The 19,735-nt window shown below is 38.2% G+C and overlaps 1 protein-coding gene across 7 annotated transcripts in view; it reads right to left on the bottom strand.

Annotated features, from left to right (window-relative positions):
• Positions 1-1,912: 1,912 nt before the first annotated feature.
• The window catches only part of ccdc150 (coiled-coil domain containing 150), a 31,714-nt gene continuing 13,891 nt past the window's right edge, over positions 1,913-19,735 (bottom strand). For 5 of the 7 annotated variants that reach the window (XM_067451606.1, XM_067451607.1, XM_067451605.1 and 2 more), the window contains 11 exons: positions 16,985-17,050; positions 16,749-16,873; positions 12,631-12,703; positions 12,429-12,553; positions 9,187-9,304; positions 8,923-9,060; positions 8,739-8,807; positions 7,156-7,287; positions 5,950-6,036; positions 5,510-5,647; positions 1,913-2,571 (listed from right to left, as the gene is read on the bottom strand). In XM_067451606.1, coding sequence (XP_067307707.1) covers positions 2,437-2,571; positions 5,510-5,647; positions 5,950-6,036; positions 7,156-7,287; positions 8,739-8,807; positions 8,923-9,060; positions 9,187-9,304; positions 12,429-12,553; positions 12,631-12,703; positions 16,749-16,873; positions 16,985-17,050 — 1,206 coding nt within the window. In that variant the 3' untranslated portion in view covers positions 1,913-2,436. The remainder of the gene's footprint in view (positions 2,572-5,509; positions 5,648-5,949; positions 6,037-7,155; positions 7,288-8,738; positions 8,808-8,922; positions 9,061-9,186; positions 9,305-12,428; positions 12,554-12,630; positions 12,704-16,748; positions 16,874-16,984; positions 17,051-19,735) is intronic. The other 2 variants (XM_067451603.1, XM_067451610.1) reach the window with 2 other exon arrangements.

Below are 19,735 nucleotides of genomic sequence, written 5' to 3'. Positions count from 1 at the left end.
AAAATCCAGCTGTTCATGGTTTGATCATGTTAGTTCACAGTCCAGTAACTAATGTTAACAAGATTTTAATAATTTATTAGTAAATGATATATATATACATACAGTGCCTTGTGAAAGTATTCGGCCCCCTTAAACTTACCTTTTGCCACATTTCAGGCTTCAAACATAATGATATGAAACTGTAATTTTTTGTGAAGAATCAACAACCAGTGGTACACAATCATGAAGTGGAACGAAATTTATTGGATATTTCAAACTTTTTTAACAAATCAAAAAATGAAAAATTGGGCGTGCAAAATTATCCGGCCCCTTTACTTTCAGTGCAGCAAACTCTCTCCAGAAGTTCAGTGAGGATCTCTGAATGATCCAATGCTGACCTAAATGACTAATGATGATAGATAGAATCCACCTGTGTGTAATCAAGTCTCAGTATAAATGCACCTGCACTGTGATAGTCTCAGAGGTCCGTTTAAAGCGCAGAGAGCATCATGAAGAACAAGGAACACACCAGGCAGGTCCGAGATACTGTTGTGGAGAAGTTTAAAAACCGGATTTGGATACAAAAAGATTTCCCAAGCTTTAAACATCCCAAGGAGCACTGTGCAAGCGATAATATTGAAATGGAAGGAGTATCAGACCACTGCAAATCAACCAAGACCTGGCCGTCCCTCTAAACTTTCAGCTCATACAAGGAGAAGACTGATCAGAGATGCAGCCAAGAGGCCCATGATCACTCTGGATGAACTGCAGAGATCTACAGCTGAGGTGGGAGACTCTGTCCATAGGACAACAATCAGTCGTATACTGCACAAATCTGGCCTTTCTGGAAGAGTGGCAAGAAGAAAGACATTTCTTAAAGATATCCATAAAGAGTGTCGTTTAAAGTTTGCCACAAGCCACCTTGGAGACACACCAAACATGTGGAAGAAGGTGCTCTGGTCAGATGAAACCAAAATTGAACTTTTTGGCAACAATGCAAAACGTTATGTTTGGCGTAAAAGCAGCAGAGCTCATTACCCTGAACACACCATCCCCACTGTCAAACATGGTGGTGGCAGCATCATGGTTTGGACCTCCTTTTCTTCAGCAGGGACAGGGAAGATGGTTAAAATCGATGGGAAGATGGATGGAGCCAAATACAGGACCATTCTGGAAGAAAACCTGATGGAGTCTGCAAAAGACCTGAGACTGGGACGGAGATTTGTCTTCCAACAAGACAATGATCCAAAACATAAAGCAAAATCTACAATGGAATGGTTCAAAAATAAACATATCCAGGTGTTAGAATGGCCGAGTCAAAGTCCAGACCTGAATCCAATCGAGAATCTGTGGAAAGAACTGAAAACTGCTGTTCACAAACGCTCTCCATCCAACCTCACTGAGCTCGAGCTGTTCTGCAAGGAGGAATGGGCAAAAATGTCAGTCTCTCGATGTGCAAAACTGATAGAGACATACCCCAAGTGACTTACAGCTGTAATCGCAGCAAAAGGTGGCGCTACAAAGTATTAACTTAAGGGGGCCGAATAATTTTGCCCGCCCAATTTTTCAGTTTTTAATTTGTTAAAAAAGTTTGAAATATCCAATAAATTTTGTTCCACTTCATGATTGTGTTCGACTTGTTTCTTCACAAAATATTACAGTTTCATATCTTTATGTTTGAAGCCTGAAATGTGGCAAAAGGTTGCAAAGTTCAAGGGGGCCGAATAGTTTCGCAAGGCACTGTATGTATATATAATATATATACATATTACAATATATATATATATATATATATATATATATATATATATATATATATATATATATATATATATATATATATATATATATTAGGGCTGTCAATAAAATAGTATATAGGTATATAATAAAATATATATATATATATAAAATCACAATATGGTCTTTGCAGATTCAAGCGGCTTTATTAACATTACAAAAAGTGATATTGCAATAAAAGCTATTATATAAATATGATACCAAACAAATACTAACAGCAAGACTTCAATTATAGTTATTTTTGCAGATGCAGAAGTTTGACCTTCCATTATTGCAATGGAATAACATTGTTGCGGGCTGGATGGAAATAACATATTTAACATGACTCATTTGTGAGTAATTAGGCCATTTGCTCAAAGTACAGCTCTGTTTTTTATTTAATGAGCAGCAGGACGATCTTCTCGCTGTCACAACTCTTGTCTTTCTACTCTCTGTCTTTCTACACCCACACATAATGCATTTTTGCTTCTGCCCTTTTTATTTCCAAGTAATGATAAAGCATTGATATGTTTCAATTAATTTGTTAAATATGCTGGATATTTACCAGCATACAAACATGCCTACTGTAGAGATTTCATTTCAAGCAGATTACATATTGAAGCCTTTCTCCATGATCTATAAGTTGTTGATGCACTTCTCCATGACCCCTGGAGGCTGTTATCAGGTGGTCAGTGTGCACACGCGTCTTGTGGGTTTGTAACTGCCGGCGATGAGTTCCAGCTCTTTCTTGATCTCCCAGCGTTGTAATGCTGATGCCCAGGGTTCCAGTTTAGGGTCATAAAAGCAAATGTGGGTCTAACAACAAAGTACAACCTTCAGGTCAGACATAAAACACACAAACCTGACATTTCAAATAAATCACCCTCAGGGTCAAAGATGAGGTCAGAACCAAGTCATATTACATATTTTTTAATATTTAAACACACACACACACACACACACACACACACACACACACACACACACACACACACACAGTGGGCAAAAAAGTATTTAGTCAGCCCCCAATAGTGCTCCCACTTAAAAAGATGAGAGAGGCCTGTATTTGGTCATCTACAAAGAAGATGATTTCTGGGTAACAACTTCTGTAACAACTTCTTTCTTTGGCTCCTCTGTCCTCTACTCGTTACCTGTATTAATGGCACCTGTTTGAACTCATTATCAGTATAAAAGACACCTGTCCACAACCCCAAACAGTCAGACACCAAACCCCAAGCCCAAAGAGCTGTCAAAGGACATCAGAAACAAAATTGTAGACCTGCACCAGGCTGGGAAGACTGAATCTGCAATAGGTAAGAAGATTGGTGTGAAGAAATCAACTGTGGGAGCAATTATTAGAAAATGGAAGACATACAAGACCACTGATAATCTCCCTCGATCTGGGGCTCCACGCAAGATCTCACACCGTGGGGTCTAAATGATAACAAGAACGGAGAGCAAAAATCCCAGAACCACACAGGGGAACTAGTGAATGACCTGCAGAGAGCTGGGACCAAAGTAACAAAGGCTACCATCAGTATCACACTACGCAACCAGGGACTCAAATCCTGCAGTGCCAGATCTGTGTCCCCCTGCTTAAGCCAGTACATGTGCGGGCCCATCTGAAGTTTGCTAGAGAGCATTTGGATGCTCCAGAAGAGGATTGGGAGAATGTCATATGGTCAGATAAAACCAAAATAGAACTTTTTGGTAAAAACTCAACTTGTCATGTTTGGAGGAAAAATTACAAATAGGAAATATAGCTATATAGCTTTAATATCTATAAGTATTGAGATATATAAAATAAAGCAAATAAATTCTTTTAAAAAAATGTAATTCTTTCTCTCATAGTTGAAGTGTAACTATGATGAAAATTACAGGCCTCTCTTATCTATTTAAGTGGAAGAACTTGCACAATTGGTGGCTGACTAAATACTTTTTTTGCCCCACTGTATATGTGTGTGAGATATATGAGAATATATATGAGAGAGAGAGAAAGGCATAATATCAAGCATAATATTATGACCTAATATTCCTAATATTGTGTTGGCCCCACTTTTGCAGCCAAAACAGCCCTGACCCGTCGAGGGATGGACTCCTCTAGACCCCTAAAGGTGTGGCTGAGGTATCTGGCATTAAGATATTAGCAGCAGATCATTTAAGTCCTGTAAGTTGAGCGGTCTGTTCAGCACATCCCACAGATGCTGGATTGGATTGAGATCTGGGGAATTTGGAGGCCAAGTCAACATGTCAAACTCGTTGTGCTCCTCAAACCATTCCTGAACCATTTTTGCTTTGTGGCAGGGCGTATTATCCTGCTGAAAGAGGTCACAGCCATCAGGGAATACCGTTTCCATGAAAGGGAGTACATTGTCTGCAACGATGCTTAGGTAGGTGGTAAGTGTCAAAGTAACATCCACTTGGATGGCAGGACCAAAGGTTTCCCGGCAGAACATTACCCTTCTTCCCATAGTGCATGGTGCCACGTGTTCCCCAGGTAAGTGACGCACACGCACCCGGCCACCCATGTGACGTTAAAAAAACAGCGTGGATCAGCATGGGCACCCTGACTGGTCTGTGGCTTTGCAGCCCCATATGCAATAAACTGTGATGCACTGTGTATTCTGACACGTTTCTCTCAGAACCAGCATTAACTTCTTGAGCAATAGTAGCTCGTCTGTTTGATTGGAAGGCCAGGCTTCACTACCCACGTGCATCAATGAGCCTTGGCCGCCCATGACCCTGTTGCCGGTTCTCCACTGTTCCTTCCTAGAACACTTTTGACAGATACTGACCACTGCAGACCATGAACACCCCACAAGAGCTGCAGTTTTGGAGATGCTCTGACCCAGTCGAAAGCAATCACAATTTGGTCGCTGTCAAACTCTAATCCTTATGCTTGCCCATTTTTCCTGCTTCTAACACATCAACTTTGAGATCAAAATTTGCACTTGCTGCTTTATATATACCACCCACTAACAGGTGCTGTGATGAAGAGATAATCAATGTTATTCCCTTCACCTGTCAGTGGTCATAATGTTATGCCTGGTGTACACACAACCACACACACACACACACACACACACACACACACACACACAGGTGTTCAATAGTTTGAGGTTGAGGATTTTTTGTTTTTGAAAGTTTTTGAAAACAAAAATATGTTCTTCAAGGCTACATTTACATGATACTTAATATTATGAAATATTATTAGACTATTTTTTCTATTTTAATATATTGTAAAATATAGTTTATTCCTGTGATCAAAGCTGTATTTTCAGCATCATTACTCCAGTCTTCAGTGGCACATGATCTTTCAGAAATCATTTAAATATGCTGATTTGCGGCTTAAACATTTCTTATTAATATCAATGTTGAAAACGGTTGTGCAGCTATTTATTTTTTCCAGGATTCTTTGATGAATACAATGTTTAAAAGAAGAGCATTTATTTAAAACAAAACTTTTTTTAACATTATAAATGTATTTACTGTCGCTTATGATCAATTGAATGCATCTTTGCTTGAAAAGTTTCAAATTCTTTCAAAAAATTGCACTGATCCTAAACTTTTGAACAGTAGTGTATATATAACTTAATAAATCATTTTACAATTTTAAGAAAATGCATTTAAAAAAAAGTATTTGAACTTGGATGCAACTGGACAGTTGATCACACATTGATCACTAGGACCCTTACTAATGGATTTTGAACAGATATAATAATTCCATTTATTTTAAATGTGACTCATTTGCTACCTGAGCAGGAGTAGACAGTGTGCAGTCTTTCCCCGACCTCCATAAGCTTTCTCCGACTTCCTGTGGCTCTGCCTCGCCATTAAAGCTCTTCGATTCAGAGCGGAGCCCTCTGTGGTCCTCATCCATGTTCTCTGTGATCTGAGGAACAGAGAAGCGGGATAGAAACAAAGGAATCAAATCAAAGGCAGAAGAAATTCCCATCCTCTGGAGAGCTTGCATGATTTCAACACAGGCTGTGATCAGAGAAGGAGGCGGCAATCTAAATTCTGACATGGTTTTGATCATCAATGTCAGGACGAGATGATCGTTACTGGAAATATCCCAGCATGCAGATTGAGTTTAAAGGGATAGTTTACTCAACAATAAAGCATCTGTCATTATACTGTATGTCCTTAGTAGTATTGCTAATGTATAAATGGATGGAAATGGGGTAGGTTTACTTGCTGGGACTCCAGACAAACTTCCCGGAGTCTCACTTCTGCCACATCCCTCTCTTCCTGGAGCCGTTTCAATCTTTCTTCCAGGTGCTGTACACAAACAAAAGCACAAAACCCCTAACTTGATTCCCTAACATCGACAACCACAACCAAAATGTGCATTTTACCTCAAACATACGACTAGTTAACTTTCTAAAGAAGGCCCAATTGCTTTTTGGATCGACATTAAACACACTGACAAAATTATATTCCGAATTTTAAATATTTTTATTCCACTTTTTAATGTGTGATTGTGTAAAGGTGTTCAAGAGATGCCAAACTTTCGCGAACTTGCTTTCAACGTCGAACTTACGCTCATTCTCATGGAGACACGCGTGTACGGAGGGGAGGTGTTCTGTGTGTGTGTGTGTGTGTGTGTGTGTGGGCACACATGCATGAGTGACAGAGAGATGGAGGGAGAGCAGGGAAAGGAAATGTAGCTGAACAAATACACTGCATGTTTTAAATAAATAGCGTTAAAAAATGAAAGACCTTGACAAAGACTAAAACTAAGGACATTTACTCTATAATTTTATTTTAGTTATTTTTGCCAAACACATTACAGTTTTAGTTACTTATCGTTTTTTTTTTTTTTTTTTTTTGTAATATATGCCTTGTTTTTATTTTTATTTCAGTTAACGACAAAATGTTTTTTCCCACCTAGTTATAATCTTGGACCCCCCCCCAAAACTGATATTTCTGACCCTTTTGGTACCCGGTGTAATTTGAACCATGGTCGGATGTCCCCGAGTGAAAACAAACACTGGAGAGCTGCTTTATAGCAGAAAGTATAGTTGTAATTCTAAATGAAAGAGACACTGACATGGATTTTCATGTTTAATACTGTAAAGCTGTAATAATAAATGTGTCTCGAATTGCAGAGCTTGTGCAAACACATCCACATCATTATGATCAGATGCTTTCTGAACTGCTGTTTTCTCACCAATGTCAATGTTGAGTGTTTATTTTGTTATTCAAAGGAAAGTGCACAGCACATATTTGCATTTTCATCTAAAAGTCGCTCTCAGCAGCCTGAACGCCATCTGGATGTTTGCTAACCGAATCAGCTGCTCAAGTATTTTGCACTTCTTTTTACCTCAAAGCGAAGAACAAAAAAGAACTTTGCCATGAGTTCATTGGGGCCTTAAAGTGAAAAGAAAGAGCGCTGACCCGACATTTTGCCTGTAGGGTGTGATTGAGATCTTTTTCGGCCTGTAGCTCCCCCTGCTGAGTGGAGGACAGACACTGCAGCTCAGACTGGAGAGAAGCCATCTCAGAACGCATCTGCAGAAGAGACTGAGACTGAAACACACAAATAACAAACTGTGAGTAAAGACTCAGGACGTTCAGCATGTACGTAAGGGAGGTTATTTTTTTTTTTCGTAGTTAAAATGAATCAACCGTGCATTAAAGAGGATACATTTAGAAATGCAACTGTTAAGCAAATTTTTTATCTTTTTAAATGACTAAAGCAGTGCTGGTATAATACAATTTCTGTCTTAAAAGGTAAATATCGACAATTGTGGTTGGTCTATTCTATTATTATTATTATGCATAATACATAAATGTATTTTTTTCATGAGAATTATGAATAACAATATAAAATAAAAGTATTAGATAAAAAAATCACTCTACATAGACCGTAGCTAAATTAATTTGATTTTTAATTATATGTAATTTAATTGTGTTCATTATTGTGCTCTGCTCAGCACCATATACATATATAAAGTAAAATGCATTATACAAAATATTGAATATAATAAATAAACCTCAAATAGCAATATTTTTATACATTTTTATAATGTATGAAATATTAAGTGACTAAATTTTTCCTATTCTTGCCATTACTTTATTGAGCAAATAAAGCGTGTTGCGACACAGAGGTGAACATTTTAGAAATGAGGGGCTATTTGTCGACACCATTTTCAACCAAATTTCTTTTTTAAATAATTAGTTTTGGCTGTTCATTTATACAACAGTGGGGTTTTGAGAGCTCAAAAATGCACACTTTTGAAAACAGGTTTCATAGTGAAAGTTTTTAAAAACTGCTGTTATCGTCTCCATACAAAAGGTGAATTTGTAAAAACGGTGACGTCAAGTGTATTATGGGTTCAGTCTGTAGGAGCATAGTCTTTACAAAATGACATCGCCAACTACTGGCCTGGCATAAACAATACAGCCGTGTTCTTGGATCTGTGTGAACAGGGATTGTTTGAAAGCATTGTCATCTGTACGTGAAAAAAGCTTCGAAAAAAACCTTTCTGTTTTTAGGACATTGTTGTGGTAACGTACCCTCACTTAAACATTCCCCCTTGTGGATAATCCACAAGGGGGAGGTAGATCCTGCAGTAGATTATTATAGATTTATTAGGCTTCTGTCACTTTAAGAGCTGCATGGATCCAATATACTGTTACACGTGTTTTCTTTGTCAATTGTTCACGTTCACTTACGACATAACCAACATATTTTTGTGTCTATTTTGTCCGTTCAAGTGCAAAAAGACGCTAAAGACTTTGAAAGTGAGAGGCGGCTTTTTGTGCGCACGTTTTGGATGCAAGAAGAAAACAGTGTGCGAGTATTCTTACATTTGAATGGTTTAAAATCACATTAAAATGCGCGCACAGGAACTGATAAGCAGAACCAACTAGTGGAGTATGATAATATTCAGTCCATAAGAGGGAGTTTTCTCAGTAATCAGAATGTGAAGTACTTTAAATGCATAAATGTTTGTATATGAAGTTTGGATGCATACCTGCTCATGACTCCTCCTCTTATATTCATCCTTAGCTTCTTCGAGACTTTCAATTTCTGCTTCCAAATCCTGTTGGAATAGGCAAGAAGATACAATAAACTGTGTTTATGTGTGTTCTGGGGTATTACAGAATGATTCTGTATCCAGCACAGAGATGAGGTACACCATGGCTAAAGTGACACACCTTGATTCTTAGAGAGTGGTTCAGAGGCTTCTGATTGGACACCAGTTTCTCCAGCTCAGACACCTTCTCATGTAACTTCTGATTGGCTTGTGAGAGGTCACCTGACTTTGCTGATGCATCATTTAGCGTCTTCTTTAGCTATATAGAAAACAGTGTAAATCAAAGTCAAACTTATGCATAAAGTAGATTAAAGTGATGTACATTGAAATTATATAGCAAGACAACTTATTTACATAAAAACAAATAACATTTATTTAATATTACCCTTTGTACTGACTTCCTCCTAGAGTCTTTTTCTCTGTCGAGCAGTTTCCTGAGGGAATCTACACATACTGTCAATCGACGAATCTCTGCCCATGCCTCTTTAAGCTCCGCCTCCCTGCTGATGCAATCATGTATAATATGAATGAACTCAAAAAAAACACATCAGGTCCCTTTATTTGAACATGGCTTGATTAAATTAGTTGATATTGCCACTATATCAGTCAGTGTTTGATATTTAACTGTGCACTCTCATTTATTATTTTAAATTAAGTGTAATCCTATATCTTAAAGGTGCCCTTGAATGATTTGAAACAATGTGTTAAATTGTTCTCTGATATCTACATAGAGGGTTTGTGGCTTAATTAAGGGCAAAAATTGTCCAGATACAGTTTTATAGGTCCATTTACAACCCTATAAATTGTCCCTAGGATGTAATGCTCTGTTTTTGCCTTATTTGGAAGAGTCATGAATATTAATGTTGAGCTCTGCTCTGATTGGCTTATTTCAGCAGCTCACATCTCACAGCAGTTCAGCTGTTCAGTGAAGCGGCTCGTGAGTCCTGACCGTCCTGACAGAACACAGACCGTCTGAATGACACTTTAAGCAGAACATCTCAAATGGAGATTGCCGAAATGCAGCTTACTTGTTTATTGGTGTTTTCAGATCATCTGCGCGTGATGTTCCGCGCGCAAGTCCACGAGCATATGGTTGCCAGATTGCAAATGTTTAGGTAAAACACCGGATAGTATACGTGTTCTTTTCACAGAAAATCTGGCAAACGCAAGCACGAACGCTCTTCTTTCCCTCCGACAAAACCAAAGCAAGTATACTATCCGGTGTTTTGGTTATACATGGTACTTGTAGTTTCCTATTGTTGCTCTACTAGCATCTTGCGTCATCTAGACAATGCGGTCTCTCTAAGAAACTTTCAATTTAATCAGAAATTGTTTAAACAGTCAATAAGTGGATAAATCACTACTTACTGCTTTCAGGAATATACTTGCCCCTTTCTCCAGTTTAAGTCACAGAGCGAAACTTGCTTGAAATGGGGCGAGCAAACGAATGATTTTGAATTAAATTGTTGCGGTCAGGGCCGTTTCTAGCCTTTCTGGCACCCTAGGCAAGATTTATATCTTGCACCCCCCACCCCACCCTCTTTTTGTAAAACTATAGCTTATAAAGCAAATATGATTTCCTTATTTCATGGCCATATTGTACATGCATTAATCCAATAATGTAGCCAGGTTTATTATCACTGAGATCACAAATGTTAGGGGGGTTGGGGGGCATGCTGAGGCATAAGTTCTTAAAAAAGGGCTTAGTGACGCCCATGGTTATGGCAGTATTACTTGATCAATTTACACTAAACAGCTATCTCTGATGTAATGTTTTTTTATTCAAATTAACTGCTATAATGTTCTGCAGCTGTAATAAATGAGCATGGCGTGTGGTCCGTCCAGCACTAATATACAGTGTAATGTTTTGCTCAATGTTAAGATAGAGCGACCAGCTTAGTAGAGAACAAGTAACCAATAAATAGGCTAACATACCTGTATATTTCGCTTTCTTTTTTATATTTCCTCTTTTTTCTTTTGACGATACTGAGCCCCTGATGGCTTTGACCTTTTCATGATGATCAAACTAAAGCACGGATGACGACGTTCCCTGCCGCCCTCTACATGATCTCATTTCATTACAGCAGCGCCACTATCACCATGGCGACTTCACTCCAATAATCGCAACTAATCATAATGCCTCGAAATAGCAAAAGTACGAAATATTAATAATAAAAAATATATGAAATAACTAAAAAATCTTGTTTGGGCGGGGGCTCACTGGCGCCCCCCAGCTGTTGGTGCCCAAGGCGACCGCCTAGTTTGCCTATGCCTAGAAACGGCACTGGTTGCGGTATCCAATTATAATAAACATCAACCATGACTGGTGACCTTTTTTATCTGTGGCAAGGGTATGAAAAGTCCTCACGTCTCCTGCACAGCCTGGAACATTTCATTTGTGTCCATGAGAGCTGCCGTTTTCGCTATCCTCGAGTGCCGCTTGTTTATCTGCAGATACCGATGATTCGGCTTCGCTAGTTCCGCCTGACAACGAACATGTTTGGACAGATGCAAATGTTGAAGGCATACATATTAATGATCTCCAGCGGTTGCATCACAGTTGGTGTTATGTTGAGAAGCACTTATTTTTCTGTGGGGAATGAGATTTACATATGAAGTAGAAGGCAATGGTGTTTGAGACTCACAGTATGTGATGTCCATGTACTGAACCCTTATTTCACTATGGCAAGGTTAATTACATTTTTCATTTTAGGGCACCTTTAAAATAATTATTTTTTCATACATTTTTTTGTACTGTACAATTTATTGTTGTGATGCCTAAATTTGTAGCATTTTAAACAACTATTAGTTTTTAGTGTTTTATTTATGTAGATTAAAAGTATCAGCCAGAAATGGTAACACTTTAGTTTAGGGTTATATTCTTTCTGTATTAACTAGTTGCTTATTAGCATGTATGTTACTAGGATATTAGCTGTTTATTAGTACATACTGTGGCAAGGGGGGCGTGGTTCAGCGAGGTCTGCAGCGGGAGAGAGAGCCGCGGGACGAGCGGTAAGTGAGTGGGTTGGACGCAGATTAATAACAGCTGTATCTTGTTCCAGTAATGAGCGCGGAGAGGGGATAAAACGCCAGCGGAACCAGAGACCAGGGAGAGAGAGAGGGACTGTTGACGCGCACCCACACGAGAGACTGAGTTGACCCGGAAGCCGGAAGTGCTGTTACCCGGAAGTGATATTGTTTATGAGTTTGAGAAAAGTCACATGCCTGAGTGTGCTGCTGTGTTCTGAGAAAGATAATAAAAGAAGCGTCAACAGTCCAGCCGACCCCCGTGTCCTCTTCCTTCCTCACAATACGAACTTTGTTACACATACAAATAAAGAACATATTAATGCCATATTCTACATCCCTTCATCCTACCCAATACCTAAACCTAAACCCTACCTTTCTAAGTATTAAAGTCCAAAAGTCATAGTTAATAGTGAGAATCGGACCCTAAACTAAAGTGTGACCAAAATGTTTAATACCGGTGCATCTCTAAGTACAGTATAACATACATCCTAATGTGAAGTGACATTAATGAACCTCATGAAGTAGCAAAAATGAACAATGCAGAATTACGTCTTAACAGCAATTAAAACCATACTGTGCATATTCATGTTCCCTCACCTCTCGCCGAGGGTGTTCAGTTTCTCCTGTGCATTTTGGTTTTCCCGTAAGGCCTGCTCCAAATGCTGGGAAAGTTTCCTTTTGTCCAGCTGTGCTTCATCCAGTACTTTTTGTAAAGATTCCACCTTCAATGTGAACATGTAAAAATATGTAAACGCATCTCTTATTTATTTGGTCATCAGTGTGTCTGTGTGCGTTTTACCTTCTCATTATTGCTTGCGTTGTGGTTTTCTACTTCAGCTTCAAGCCTCTGAATCTCTTTTATAGCCTGCAGTCTGACAAGCACACACAACATAATGCTGATAAGCACAGACAAACATTGACTTAGTAGAAACAAACAAAAATCATATTTACAGTAATGCACTTATAATTGGAAGTCTATGCAGCAAGATATTCTCCAGAAATGAATAAATTAATAAAGCACTTTACTAACTGTTCTACACAAATGTGTTATTTAAGCTGTAAAGAGTCCAAAAAAGTGGCGTGCATTTTATAGTTCATCTTAATACAATCAAATGTCTTGCTCCATGAATTTCCATGTTAAGTGCTTTACAGTAAACATGTTTAAAGGTGCTATATGTAATAATTTGCATGTATTAATTGCTTTTTTATTGGCAAACGCTTGTAGTGAAACTTAAAAAAAAAAAAAAAACAAGATCATCCCCTGACTAACTTGTTTGTGTACATAAACCGTTGACTGATTTTTATGTAAATGACTCAGGATGTTTTTGCCTGGAATATCAAAATGATGTGACTTTTACATGCGCTCCTCTCTTCCGTTCAGAGACACATGAAACAAATTCTTCTACAATATTCAGGATAATGAAGAAAGAGCTACTCTGTACTGTAATGCCAATGTGTGACAAAAAACAACTATAACTATTCTAACATAGCCAGATCTTTATAGTCTATAGTCTTAAATATACTTTATAATCAAATCATAACGGTGTAATTGTAATGATCTCATCTGTCGACACGATGCTGGTGGATCACAGAGCTGGTGCAAACAGATTCACATCGAGAAAACTGCTGTTTTCTCACCCCTGTCATTTTTGTTGTGTTTATTTTGTTATTGAGAGGAAGGTGTGCAGCACATATTTACATATTCATCTAACCATCGCTCTCATCAGAGTGGACGATGTTTGGATGTTCACTAACAATATCACTGCAATGGTATTTACAACTTAATTTTACTTCTAAGTGTGGTGAAGTGCAGATTATTGCTGGGCGGTAACATTTGCGGTGGAGCATATATAAGGCGAGGTACGGTAAACGGGTGTCGCGTCATACTCTGCTGATCGCACTTCCGGCGTTTCGGTACATTACACGAGGGGTATGTATGAGTTTTCTCCGTGGCTTTTTTTATGTGGTAGATGCTGAATGTTCCTTTAGCGGTTGCTTGTCTGTTAACAGTGATTTTGGTTGGGCTGGCGTTCGGGTAAGTGCTCGTTGCACCCGCGGATGATCAACAACGCAACGGTTGTCGTCATTGCTCCGCTGTACTGGTGAATTGCATGTGATTCCTGCCTGTGATCGGATAGATGATGTGTTTGGCACAATCTGGTATGTATAACCCACTCTTAACTCCCTTGGGCCTTTATAAAGGTAACTTGGTTATAGTTATTTTGTGTGTTTTAGGAGTTTAAACCATTCTGTGAGCCTGCCCGTTTCGATTCCAGCCTGCATCCTGTAACCTCGTGATTTCAGCATGGCTGGCACATTCAACACTGCTGTTTTGCTTTAACTCCTTTTTTTTTTTTTTTGAGTTGTATTTATTAATTTGTGCCTTTTTTGGTTTGTTTCTATTTTGCTGTCTATTTTCTTTCTTTATTGTTTATTTGTTTTGTATTTTGTTAAATGTATGTTTGGTATTGAGTTTGTGTTGCTCTGGTAATGTCTTTGTTTCTATTTTTGTTTTATTAATTTGGTTTGTTTTGGATTCATTTGTTTGGTGTTTGTTGTCTTTGCAGTTATTGCTTTGCATTTCACTGCTTTGCATTTGACTACGTTGCCTTTAATGGCTTTGCATTTGATTACTCTGCATTTAGCGCCATATTTGACTGCTTAGCATTGTATCTAGTGACTTGTCTGAATGTTGTAACCTTTTTGTCTTTTGCTTTTTTCCTGTTCTTGTATTGGAGCTGGGGCCTGGAGAGGGCAGGCTGACCTTTCCCGTGTGGTTAATCTCACTATTCACCAGAGTGGCGTGGAGTGGCCGTGAATTCCTTGGAGTGTGTGAGTGTGATTTGGAGCACGTGTGGTTATTATTATTGTTACTGTGGGCATTATTTAGGCCCGGTGTCAAGCCTGCCGCCCTGGTGGTAAGCCCCGGCTCTGGTGTTGTGATTGTCTGTTTGATTATTGTTTTACAGCCGCGGGTGTTGCGCGGTGTCGTGGAATTCTCCCTCTGTCATGTGATTCATTGAAATGCATTTTAAACGACTACTTTGATTGTTCAATAAATGTTATATATGGTACCCATGCCTCGTGGTCATTATCTGAGAAACGGAACTTGTGCCCTTTGGGCTTTTCCCAGAGTTAGTTCTGGGTGGCGTAGTCGTCTTTAAGAAAGCAGTAATGCAATTTAGAAACCAGTGCTTATTGCTGCTGTACTTCTTGTAATACCTTAAATGCCACATAAGCAAAGAATGATAAAGAACTTTGCTGTGAGTATATCAGGCATTGAATCACGTTCAGTCTCTTGTGAATGAGCAGGAGCATGACCAGTAAGTTGTTGGCTCCCATCTTTCAAACTTAAGTTAGTGTGTAATGTTGCTGTTAGATTATAAATAATACCTGTAAAATTATAAAGCTCAAAGTTAAATGCCAAGCGAGATATTTTATTTAATAGAAGTTCCCTTTCAAAGCCTACAGCGAACGGCTGGTTTGGACTACACCCCTGCACTTCCTTCAGGAATGACGTCACTAGAACCGTTTGTTGACTAACCCTCCGCCCACAAGAACACGCAAAATAGGGGGCGTGGTCTTGTTGCTCTCCCACGTGGAGAAGAGCGCGCATTCAGCGCTTGCATCTCCCCGTTATGGTAAGAGGCGGGACCTTTCCGGGCAAAGTGCGCTAAGCTGCTGTCCAATCACAACACGGGAAGCGCTGGCCCAATCAGAACTCGTTACGTGTTTCTGAAGGAAGGGACTTCATAGAACAAGGAAATCATCAGGCCGTTTTTAGGACAGAGGAAACAGCGCTGTACGGATAAGTAAACTGTGTGAAAAATACTGTTTTTTTACACGCGAAACATGTTATATACAACAAATCAACGAATTCAACGAATCGATTCATGATTCGGATCGCCAATGTCACATGACTTTGGCATGCAATCAGAATCATGAATTGATTCGCTGATTCATAACCGTTCGAAACTTTGTTTTGAAATCGGCCCATCACTATATAAGTCGTTTTTTTTTTGTGCACAAAAACTATTCTCATCGCTTCATGAAATGATTGTAGAGCCGCTGTAGTGAGATGGGCTTTGTATCGACGTCTTTAGTGTCTTTATGGGTCTTGAGAGAGGAAATGACATTGGTGTCAATGAAGGCCTTTCTGAGACATCGGATTTCAACACTAATATCTTCATTTGTGTTCTGAAGATGAACGGAGGTCTTACGGGTGTCGAACGACATTAGGGTGAGGAATTAATGACAGAATTAAACATTTTGGGTGAAAAGTCAGCATGAAACGAAAGTTTTGATTGCATTTTATTTCCAATTGTAACATATATCTGAGTAAAACGGCTTCTCATATAAGAACAAATGTAGGGCGGGATGGGACTTGATTTTTTTATTGAGAATTGATTGGATGGCTGTGGTTTGCTATTGGTGGATCTCATGTGAGTGACAGGTTGCCCCGCGCTCACGTCGTCAGAGAAGGGGAGAGTTTCAAGAGGGAGAAGTTATTTTGATTAAAGATTATGAGGGACCATGAATTAAATAATAATAATAATAATAATGTGAACGAATAAATAATTTATAATAAATACTGTAATATCACATAAAAAATAAAGATTTGACTTCATGGTGACCTTAAAGATGCACTTAATTTCTTCCTCATTTCATCCCAAAACATTTTACACACACACACACACACACACACAAAAGAGACCTGATAACCAGCTAAACACTACTCACTTTTCACCGATATTATGACACTTTCACTCATGGAATAAATGAATCAAGGCTGACTGTGAATATAGCACTTCTACAATGGGTTAGGGACCTGAAAGCTTTCATGTAACGCTGCATTCATGTCACAAGTGCAAGACTGCTGACATGTGTCCCATTAGTTTCTTTTACACAAACACACACCTCTCTCTCCTGAGCGTGTGTAGTTCCTGTGCTCTTTCTCTCAGCTCTGCATGCAGCATTTGTGTGTTCTGCTGCAGACGAGTGTGAGACGATAGAACATTCTCCACAGTCTGCGCCATTTCATTCTGTTACACCCCCCCCCCAAAAAACACACACACACATACACTCTATCATAATTATTATTATTACTTTTTTTATACAATCCATTGCTTTCAATTCGCTTTTGAAACACTCACCGCGTCTCTGTGCTGTTGCTGTAGTGTACCGAGTTGCTCTTTCAGGGTCTGATTTTCTCTCTGCATCTGAGAACGAGTGTTAAGAATTCAGTAGTATGTTTATAACATTTAGCCATAATTTTGTTTCATATCACCATTTTGCAGTTTTTAAGTGATCCAGCATTCAATAACAGCCTCTACAAAGCCACATTTCATTGTGACAGATGCACAAAACAATCAGCACTGAAATGAGATCCTCTATCCTGCTGCTCGTATTACTTTATTGTAATTTGGCAAACCGAGATTATGAACACAGAATGGACGTTGTTAAATGTGGGCAGTCATTTGATAAGGTTTTGTTTTCTGATGTCAGGAGTCTAGGTATGCACATTATAACGATACCATATGCTTAACATTCACTGGTAGCATTTAAAAATTGTATTGTGTGTTTTGTTTTTAAAATATTTAGCCATATCATAAAAATAATTATCAGCTTATTGGTTTCAGTCAGAATTTTAACATCATTAGAATAGTGCGTAATGGCCAGTATTAAAATTCTGCATGAATTTTTCTAAATAAATGAAAAATAAAACAATAAAAACTAGAGATGCACTGATCAACTGGCCAGGGATTGGAATCAGTGTGATTGGCCAGGGCTGGCCGGTCAGTCTCACGTCTTAGCCAGTTTTTGTTGCCAGCAGCACAGGCAGAAATGACAGCTGCGCGTTCTCGCTCTTCTCTCCATCGCCGAATTAACACACACTCTCATCCTCTCACTTGTCCCAGTCGCTCACATATTGCTTGTTTAGTGCATAATTTTACTAATTCCCGCAGGTTTCCAGCTCACACCAAAAAGCATGCGCACCAATGATCTACATAAGTGGAGTGCACATAAGACACTTAAATCACATCACGAGATGGACTAGTGTCTGTGATTATTAAACCACAGGAAGACGATTTGAATAGGTTATGCCTGTCTCTGAGTGAATGAATGGTGCAGACACACGGATACGTGTATAAAAAACACAAAGTCGCTCGGAGTGTTACTATATGATGACAAACACATGAAAATCATCTCCAAAGCTGCTCTGAGAACCACTTCACGAACATTTAACCGTTTAATTTGAGACGAAGAAAAAACTAGGCTACACGTACAGAAACTTCAAGATGTTCACGGCAATCCCTCAAAATAAAAGTTAACTTCACAGAAATATTTTACTATCATATAGTACTATGTACTATTGTATTACTATTGTGCAGTATAATGGATGTCTTACAGTTTTTCCATTGGCTAAACAAAGTTCTCTGTTGCCTGAACTCGTTTAGCTAATTGTGCAGTCTGTTGTCAATACCTTAAACCATTTCACATGGTAAAACACAATTAAACCATATCTCAGCAAAACTCTAAACACATTCTCATTCTCAATACACATTCTGCACTCTAATGCACAAGTGGCAACAATCAAGTACAAATGGAGAACACAGTGTTGAACACAACCACTCAAAATTGTTTTAAAATGATGAGACAACCAATATAAGTAGTCCATTGTAGGCTGTATACTGTACAATTGACAAATTGTATTGCCTTGAACATTTTGCTTTCCATTTGTTAACAGTACTGACTGCTCAATGGATTTTGACTGGTTGCAGGTTCATATTAACAGAGAGAAAGAATTACAGTATCGCAGAGACAAAGGACAAGTTTGTAGGATGCAGGACTGTAAAAATCAGCCTGATCTAATGGAAATGCATATCTATAGCACAAATTGTATTTATTGTGCGATTTATATGCCAAAATTAGTTTGTGCATATGTTTTCGTGTGCATATAATACGCACTTTATAAGGTGTTATGTGCACACACTCCACACAACTAAACCTACCCTATGGGGTGACAATGTGTAAAAACTAATTTTGCCGTATAAATCGCACGATTAATACAATTCGTGCTATATATATATATATATATATATATATATATATATATATATATATATATATATTGGTGGTGGTTGAGGATATTCCCCCTTCAATGTAAAGTGCTTTGAGTACCTTGAAAAGCGCTATATAAATCAAACACATTATTAGTATTATTATATATATATATATATATATATATATATATATATATATACATATATATACATATATATATACGTATTTCATGAGAACGAGTTGGTAAAAATAGGAGTTGAAGCAGGAGGAAGAACAAAAAATTGCAAAGCACTGCAGAGTAGTAATTTCTGATCCATTTTGAGCTACTATGATAGAACATGCTTTTTAATTCATTAAAAGACAATGACAGAACAATATTAAATCAGTTTTGAGAATAAAAATGTACTTCTCCCTGAGAGTGTATATCATTTTGATCAATTTGATTATGATTAGAGAGCAGTGTTTGATTTTGAACACAGGTAAAAACTGGTTTTGAGGAAAATGTTCATTTTGCCAGAGGAGTCCGAGGTTTTGAAAATAGTTCTTGAAGATGAGGTTTTATGTTTAATGTTTTCAGAAAATGGAGCAAGGTTTCAGAAATATGGTTTCAGCAATTGAGAAAAAACTGTAATGTAATAATACTACTACTAATAACAACAATACAATAATTATTAAAAGTAATAAATCACACAGTTGTTCGTCCATGTTTTATATTTAACAGTCTTTTGAGTAGCACTATCTTTGGCAAAAAATGGAAGGGTTTATTTAAATTTCCTTTGAATAAGAATAAATTAATGCTTTATGTCTTCATTACTTTACCAGAAAAACTAAAACACTCA

This window comes from Pseudorasbora parva, chromosome 8 (assembly GCF_024679245.1).
Source record: "Pseudorasbora parva isolate DD20220531a chromosome 8, ASM2467924v1, whole genome shotgun sequence".
NCBI classification, from domain to species: domain Eukaryota; kingdom Metazoa; phylum Chordata; class Actinopteri; order Cypriniformes; family Gobionidae; genus Pseudorasbora; species Pseudorasbora parva.
This window is presented reverse-complemented; position numbering and strand designations above follow the sequence as displayed.